Source organism: Nicotiana tomentosiformis, chromosome 11 (genome assembly GCF_000390325.3).
Source record: "Nicotiana tomentosiformis chromosome 11, ASM39032v3, whole genome shotgun sequence".
NCBI classification, from domain to species: Eukaryota; Viridiplantae; Streptophyta; class Magnoliopsida; order Solanales; family Solanaceae; genus Nicotiana; species Nicotiana tomentosiformis.
Genome location: NC_090822.1, coordinates 19,382,794 through 19,391,910, shown reverse-complemented (window position 1 = coordinate 19,391,910; position 9,117 = coordinate 19,382,794). Strand labels below are relative to the sequence as shown.

Here is a 9,117-nt window from a genome sequence, read left to right as displayed (position 1 = left end):
AGCTATCAACTTTATCTCGTGCTTTTCCTTTTTCATTTTCACTAATTCAACATATCATGAGCTCAAATTCAAATCAAGTATTTAGCTACAAACATCTTACGACCCGTTCGGCCATAGATTTTGTCAAAATAAATTTGAGTTTTATTTGGAAAATATATATTTGGTCGTAGATTTTGCTTACATTTTGGTAAAATCCCAAATCTCAAATCTCAAAACCAGCTCGGGCCAAAATATCACTATTACATTTTTTTAAAATTGCCCCAAACTTTTGTATTTTATAAATAGTCCATCATTTATTATTTTGTAACAATATTGTTTCGTCTTCTCAGTCACTTGATAGTGTATCATGTTGTTCATTATAAAAATGATAATTTTGTATCAAATTATTTATGTTCAGGATTATGGTTTGCAATAATATAATAAATGTTATTAATAATGGTATTGTTGTGCATTTGTGATAGTTTTTAGAACTTGTGGGTATAAGTCTATTTCATGTTTCTCCAAAATAAATTTGGAAAATATGTTTTGAAAACTAATGTTCAAATACATTTTCATCTTCAAACCAAACTTCACCCAAATCAAATTTTTCAGAACAAATTTCAGAATCTATGGTGGAACGCTAGCTCAGTAAGTAGCTGTATGTTATACTAGTTTTAATAGAAAATTGTATGGATAAGTTATTTATTTATTTTTTATAGGAAAACTTGTTCTAGTATTTCGCTTGACTACGCTATTCTATTTATTGAAGTTTTTGTTTTTCTATTGGTATTAAGTTGAAAGAAGTAGATGCTCAAAAAGTGAACTAGTAATAGTTCTCATTTATTTTTGTTAAGACATTGACTAATTCTTATTTCAGCCACTTTTATTTCCTTTAGTTTTGTTTGGTTGTTGAAAAAGCTAGTATGTATATTATCTTCTTGCTCAGTAATTTTCCATCATGTTTTCCATATCAGTTATAACCTCATTGTGATCAGATAAATGAATAAAGAAAAGGAAAAGATCCATTTATTAGTTTGTTGGTACATACAATCAAGAAAAAAGAGAAAAATATTATAAAATAAAAATTATAAAATAAATAAACAGAAGACAAGTATAGAGGGAGGTTGATATATTATATCAACTTCAAACTGATGTATATAATGAATTGAAAATTCCTCTATTTATAGAAGAAAGGAAGCAGTTGCGAGGCTTTTCAGGAAGTAACTGCAAGGCTTTTCTTGAGCTGCTTGTAAACTGTCTGCATGAGCTACTTGCAACATGTCTGTTTAATAAGAAGTTGTGCAAATCATTTCTTTGAGTTGCTTGCAACCTGCCTGCATCGATTCCTTGTAGATAAACTTCAATAGAGTACCAAACGGATAATCTTCTTCAGAAAGATTATCTATACCTGAGTAATAAATAAACATCCACAATATAATTATTTTCATAACACTTCTCCTTGGATGTTCATTAAAAGATATTGTGACTGGTTAAAAACTTACTATGAAAAATCTAGTGAAAAAAATCCTAATGAAGAAAAAAGAGTACACATATTTAGTAATACGCATTTCTAACTGCCTCATTAAAAACCTTACAAGAAAAATCCCATGAAAAAAATCTTAGTAAGGGAAAAAAAGTACAACGTGTATTTTACTCCCCCTGATAAAAACCTTGTTTCAAATATTTAACTCTCCGCATTCCAATCTTATATACCATCTTCTCAAAAGTTGAAGTTGGCAAAGACTTGGTGAACAAATCTGCTGGATTGTCACTTGAACGGATTTGTTGCACATCGATATCACTATTTTTTTGAAGATCATGTGTGTAGAATAATTTTGGTGAAATGTGATTCATTCTATCTCCCTTTATAAACATTCTCTTTAATTGGGCTATGCATGCAATATTGTCTTTGTATAAAATTGTGGATCTTATATCACATTTATTTTGAATAAAATAATCACCGATCAACCATACGCATTCACTACTTACTTCATGAATAGCTATTATCTCAGCATGATTTGAATAAGTAGCAATAATAGATTGCTTTGTGGAGCACCATGATATGATAGTACCTCTACATGCAAACACGTACCCGGTTTGAGATCGAGTTTTATGAGAATCAGATAAATAACCTTCATCATAACCAACAAGATCTGTACTACCTTTGTGAGCATAAAACAAACCAATATCAAGAGTTCGCTTTAAATATCGAAAAATATGCTTAATCACATTCCAATGTCTCCATATAGGAGAAAAGCTACATCTTGCTAGTAAATTAACAGAAAATACTATGTCAGGCCTTGTAGTATTAGCAAGATACATAAGTGCACCAATTACACTGAGATGGGGTGTTTCAGGACCAAGGAGTTCCTCATCCTCTTCTAGAGGTCGAAGTGGGTCCTTATTCACTTCAAGTGATCGAACATTTATTGGTGTACTCAATGGGTGCGCTTTGTCCATGTAAAAGCATTTTAAGACCCGTTCTGTATAGGCAGATTGATGGATAAAGATCTCGTCTGTTAAATGTTCAATTTGCAGACCAAGACAAAGTTTTATCTTTTCAAGATCTTTCATGTCAAATTCTTTCTTAAGATATTCGATTGCCTTTTGGAGCTCTTCTGGAGTTCTAACAAGATTTATGTCATCAACATAAACAGCAAGTATAACAAATTCTGATGCCATTTTCTTAATAAAAATACATGAACAAATAACGTCATTTATGTAACCCTCTTTCAGTAAATAATCACTAAGGCGATTATACCACATGCGCCCAGATTGCTTTAAACCGTACAAAGATCTTTATAATATGATTAAATACATTTTTTGAGATATTGAATTTGCTTCATGCATTTTAAATTCTTCAGGGATTATCATATAAATTTTATTATCAAGTGAACCGTACAGATATGTTGTAACTACATCCATTAGATGTATTTCAAGCTTTTCATGCAGTGCTAAACTGTTGAGATATCGAAATGTTATGGCATCCATAACATGTGAATATGTTTCATCAAATCGACTCCATGTCATTGTGAGAATCTTTGTGCGACAAGGCGAGCTTTGTATCTTTCAATTTCATTTTTATCATTCCTTTTTCGCACAAAAACCCATTGATGACCAACTAATTTTATACCAACAAGTGTTTGGACTACTGATCCAAAGATCTCTCTTTTAGCAAGTGCATTCAAGTTTGATTGAATTGTCACTTGCCATTTTGGCCCATCAGATCCTTGTCGACATTCTTCGACAGATCGGGGTTCAAAGTCCTCACTATTTTGCATAATGTTAAGTACAACATTATATGCAAAAATATTATCCATTACTATTTCAAGTATTTAAATTAATTTCATCACCAGTATAACTTATTAAAAGTCTCTCGCTCACTTGAGTCTTGGGTTCATTGATTTATTCAGGAATCTCAAAACTAATCAGATTTTGGGTCTCTTCAGGAGACCCCTTCATAGTATCGTTTTGATCATTTGTCGATTTTATTTTTCAAGAATTTCTATCTTTATAACCCGAAGGCCTACCATGCTTCAAGCGTGTTTTAGGTTCACTGGATCTCATGCTAGTAGATGGTCCTGGTGGGACATCAATTCAGATATGCACATTCTCTGTAGGAATATATGTTTTAGTTATCCTTTTCAAATCAGTAAATGCGTCTGGAATTTGATTTGCTACATTCTGTAAATGGATGATCTTCTGGATCTCCTAATTACATATAGGGGTACGTGGATCAAAATAAGATAATGATGAAACTTTTCACCTAATTTCTCTTTTCATTTCCTTTTTCTCTCCCCCAAATTATGCGAAGTTAGTTTCATCAAACCGACAATTTGCAAATCGAGCAGTAAATAAATCTCCTATCAATAGTTCAAGATAGCGAATAATAGAGGATGATTCAAACTCAACATATATTCCTAACCTTATCTAGGGGCCTATCTTACTGCGCTGTGGTGGTGCTACTGGCACACATACAGCACATCCAAAATTTTGTAGATGGGCAATATTTGGTTCATGACCAAAAACTAATTGTGACAGAGAATATATATTATAATGTGTCGATTTGAGACGGATAAGTGATGCTGCATGCAAGATAAAATAGTCCCAAACAGTAATGGACAATTTTATTTTCATAAGTAGTGATCATGCTATCAATTGCAAGTGTTTAATAAATGACTATGCAATGTCATTTTGAGTATGAACATAAGCTACATGATGTTCAACTTGTATCCTAACTGATAGACAATTATCATCAAAAGTATGAGATGAGAATTCTCCAACATTATCAAGGCGAATAACCTTTATAGGATAATTTGGGAATTGTGCCCTTAATCGAATTATTTGGGCTAATAGCTTTTCAAAAGCCAGGTTGCTAGATGATAGTAGACACACATGAGATCATCTTGAAGATGCATCTATTAGGACCATAAAATATCTAAACAAACTACTTTGTGGGTGAATAGGTCCACATATATCCCCATGTATACGCTCTAAAAAAATCAGGGGATTCAATTCCAACCTTCATTGGTGATGGTCTAGTGATCATTTTGCCTTGATAACAAGCATCACAAGAAAATTCACCATTTGTAAGAATCTTTAGGTTCTTTAATGGATGCCCACTCGAATTTTCAGTAATTCGTCTTATCATTATTGATCCAGGATGGCCCAAACGGCCATGCCAAAGTACAAAAGTATTTGAATCAGTAAACATCTGGTATATGATAGAGTGTGTTTCAATTGCACTAATCTTTTAATAGTATAAGGCAGAAGATAAAGTTGGTAACTTTTCTACAACGCACTTCTGGCCACAAACATTCTTTGTAATACAAAGATATTCCAGATTCATTTCATCTATCGTTTCAACATGATACATATTTCAGCGGATATCTATAAAACTCAACAAGTTTATTCAGGATTTGGAGGAGAACAATGCATTATCTATAATAAGTTCCCTTAGACAGAAATATAGTGGCTCTTCCGGAGCCTTCTATCAAACTTATATTACCAGAAATTGTAGAAACATTTGCTTTTTTCCTATGAAAATAAGAAAAGTATTTCTCATATTTAAATATGGCATGAGTTGTTCCACTATCAATTACACAAATATCTTCATGATTGGTCTTTGATCTAAATATAATTTGAGGATTATCCATATTCTTCAAAATGACATAAACAAAATATATTATAGTAAACATCATTATCAAAACATAACTTTTATTTATGTACAATAATTACTTAACCATACTATCTACTGCAAACAACAAAAATTAAAATATTTATATTTCTACAAATTTATCACCAATCACATGACTTGTTTCTCCTTTTGGGAGTGCAAAGTAATCAGCTATATCCAAATGCATGAAATCTAAATTATCTTTAGAAATAAAATCTGCTTCAATATTTTTCTCTGTCTTTTTCAGGGAGGTTGGTTAAAGCTCGACTAGGTGCTTTGGCATACGACAGGTACCTGACCAGTGCCCTTTTTATCCACATCTATAGCATGCATTTTCTGCATTTGTTGCTTGCACCGCTTCATGCTTTTGTTCCTTCCTTTTACACTGCTGGTGATGAGGAGGGTTCTTTGGTGCATTATTATTACCATGATTATAGTTTCTTCCCCGACCACGTCCATGACCATGACTGGGGCCACGACCTCTTTCACGCTTAGCTTGGTGAAGGTTCGTCTCATTCACTTCAGGGAATGAATAAGAACCAGTAGGTCGACTTTCATGGGTTTTCATTAATAGCACATTATGTTGCTTGGCTACAAGAAGATGTGAGATAAGTTCAGAATACTTTTTGAATCTCATCTCTCGACATTGCTGCTGCAGGAGCATATTCAAGGCATGAAAAGTGGTGAAAGTTTTTTCCAACATATCATGATCAGTAATATTAGCACCACATAATTTTAATTGGGAAATAATCCAAAACATAGCATAATTATACTCACTCATAGATTTAAATTCGGTAGCCTTAAATGAGTCCAATCATACCATGTCTGTGGAAGAACGATCATCTTCAGATGGACATATCTGTCTTTCCAATTATTCCACATTATGATTGGATCTTTAAGAGTAATATATTTCATTTTCAAGCCCTCATCAAGGTGATAGAATAGGAATATCATTGCTTTGGAACTGTCTTGATTTGATGCCTGATTTTTGTCCTTGATGGTGTCTGCCAGACTCATCGCATCAATATGAATTTCAGCATCAAACACCCAGGACATGTAGCTTTTGCCAGATATATCCAGGGCTACAAATTCAAATTTAGAAATATTTGAGATTATTTAGAAAAAGAAACTTCGTACCTCTGATACTTTCAAAGTATTTGCTCGAGATGGCAGAGTCTCGTATTGATAACGTATTATAAAATAAAAACTGTAAAGTAAATAAACTGAAGACAAGTATAGTGATAGATTGATATATTAGTCAACTTCAAACTGATATACATAATGAACTGAAAACTCCTCTATTTATAAAAGAAAGGAAGCAGCTGCGATACTTTTCAGGAAGCAACTGCAAGGCTTTTTAGGAAGCAGCTGAGAGGATTTTCTTGAGCTGCTTGTAAATTATCTGCATGAGTTGCTTGCAACCTGCCTGTTTAATAAGAAGCTGCTGCAAATCATTTTATTGGGTTGCTTGCAACCTACCTGCATCAGTTGCCTTGTAGATAAATTTTAATAGAGTACCAAACGGATAATCTTCTTCAGGAAGATTATCTATTGCAGAGTAATAAATGGACATCCACAATATAATTATTTTCATAACAAAAAATATATATGTTTAACGGTCAAGAATTAATAATATGTCATTCTCTAAAGATAAGCTTGGGCGATGACCACCCTTTGTCGAAAAATTATATTGGGTATATAAATTAAATATTTGATTTAAGAGGTGTATAATATTTATTTCTTTTAAGTTTGAACACGCGAAAATTTATGGCTTTGCCACCGAAGATAAGCATTTATAAAAACCACATACCAACCCCAAGTAGCTCAGCAAAAGATAGGAGCTAAGGTGCCTCTATTTGTCAAAAAATAGATCTGTCCGTGAAAATGGCAAAATCCATGCGCTTCTTTGCCACAGTGTTACTTCTAGCAATACTTTTCATGGCTACTGGTTCGTCTTCTTCTTCCTTATCAAACTTTTTTTTTTAAAACATTATTCTATGGTTAAAATAATTAGCATGATTTTGCGATTGAGAGTAAGCTTATTTCCTGCCTTCCACAGTTGAGCTTAAGGGTTCAAATCACACCAGTTGCCTAGGATAAGCCCATTATACCAACAAAACATTTTCTACCAAAAATATCTTTATTCACATTGCTCCGAGACTTCTAATAAAGAATGAAAGGTTACTTCACAATAATGTCGTACCATAATGTACTTATTATGTAGGGGCACATTTTTCAATTTATGTCTCTTTGATCAAGCACCAAGTTTAAAAAAGTTCAAAAACTTTTTGATTCCTAAGATTTTAATATAAAGTGTGTATAACATACCAAAAGTATCCTTTGAAATTAACGGTAAAATTGGGATCTACGTTTTATCAAACGTGCATGTATGGACTTAATTACTAATGTTAAAGTGTATATACGTACAGAGATGGGACCAATGACAATTGCAGAGGCAAGACATTGCGAGTCTCAGAGCCAGCGTTTTAGGGGACTATGTGTTAGGGAGAAGAACTGTGCCGCCGTCTGTGAAACGGAAGGATTTTCCGGTGGCGACTGCCGTGGACTCCGCCGCCGTTGTTTCTGTACTAGGCCATGCTAAGAATATTACTATATGTTATATATATTTTATATATATATAAACTTTAATTTGAGAAAGCTCTTGAATAAGCACTATGATTGTTCAAAGATTAACGTGATAGTTTTGTTACTAATTAAACTAGTCGTGATCTTTGATCGTATGCAATTATGGTGGTAGGTGTATTTCGGTTTGTGATTTCTGTGATTTATTTTTGGTTTTCTGCTACGTTATCGATAAAATATCTTCTTTCCTATTATTTCTTGTGTGTAGTGGTGTTGACTGTTGTGTATGGGGGCAGACGTAAATTCTGATTTTTGGTCTAATTAAAAGAAGAAAAGATTCTAAAGTTATGGAATGTTAGAAAAATAATGGGATAGAAATAATCTAGCTTCGATAGTTTAATCACTATTCTTAAGAAATTTAAGTTCCCACTTTGTTGGTGCATGGGTAATAGCAGAATTCTTCTAAAATTTTACAAAGCTTCTGAAATTCCAGTTTTAACTATTAACTCAAATTTTCTACAAAAATAGAATATATGAGAGTTGTAGAAAATAAGTAGAAAAAAAGAGATGAAGTTTTCAAATGTATTTCGTTTTGGAAATGATATGGATATTCATAACATGCACATTTTAGAACCAATAGTCACTCTTTTTGAATTTAAAAATAAAACAGTTAAAAAGCATTTTCTGAAATTTAATTAAAAAATGCTTTTAATTAATTATTAATAAAATAATAGGTGACTAAACTACTAATTCCTCGCTACTTATTTGGGGGCTTTTGCATCTATACCCGGTTTTGGGATCACAATTGAACTTATACCCATTTTGCAAAAATATTTGTAAGCGTACTCACTTTACGATCAACTTCAGATTTATCAGGTCTGAAGTTAAAAAAAATTAGTCTGAAGTAAAAAAATTGCACTTCAAATGCACTTAAGGCTAAATATGTATGAAGTGTAACTAATGGTTTCATGCACTTACGACTAATAAGTCTGAAGTGAAAAATTGCACTTTAGATGCACTTAAGGCTAAAAGGTCTGAAATGCAACAAACGTTTTGCTACACTTAAGGCAAGTCTGAGGTGAAAAATTGCACTTCAGATGCACTTAATGCCAAAAGGTCTGAAGTGCAACAAACGTTTTGCTACAGTTAAGGCCAATAAGTCTAAAGTGAAAAAGTACACTTCAGATGTACTTAAGGCAAAAAGTTTTGAAGTGCAACAAATGTTTTGCTACACTTAAGGACAATAAGTGTGAAATGAAAAATTGCACTTCAATGCACTTAAGACCAAAAGGTCTCAAGTGCAACAAACGTTTTGCTACACTTAAGGCCAATAAGTGTGAAGTGAAAAATTGCACTTCAGATCCACTTAAGGCCAAAAG

General features: G+C 32.7%; 2 protein-coding genes across 2 annotated transcripts; one reads left to right on the top strand and one right to left on the bottom strand.

Annotated features, from left to right (window-relative positions):
- Window positions 1–5,465: 5,465 nt before the first annotated feature.
- Window positions 5,466–6,728, bottom strand: LOC138901105 (uncharacterized). Its single transcript, XM_070188840.1, has 3 exons — window positions 6,635–6,728; window positions 5,993–6,237; window positions 5,466–5,807 (listed from the first exon to the last, which is right to left on the bottom strand). Exons 1-3 carry the CDS (start codon window positions 6,726–6,728, stop codon window positions 5,466–5,468), a joined length of 681 nt encoding a protein of 226 aa, XP_070044941.1.
- A 214-nt stretch (window positions 6,729–6,942) lies between these two features.
- Window positions 6,943–7,992, top strand: LOC104089971 (defensin-like protein P322). Its single transcript, XM_009594997.4, has 2 exons — window positions 6,943–7,103; window positions 7,585–7,992. The coding sequence occupies exons 1-2, from the start codon at window positions 7,040–7,042 to the stop codon at window positions 7,755–7,757; spliced, it is 237 nt and encodes a 78-aa protein (XP_009593292.1). The 5' UTR covers window positions 6,943–7,039; the 3' UTR covers window positions 7,758–7,992.
- The last annotated feature ends 1,125 nt before the right edge of the window (window positions 7,993–9,117 follow it).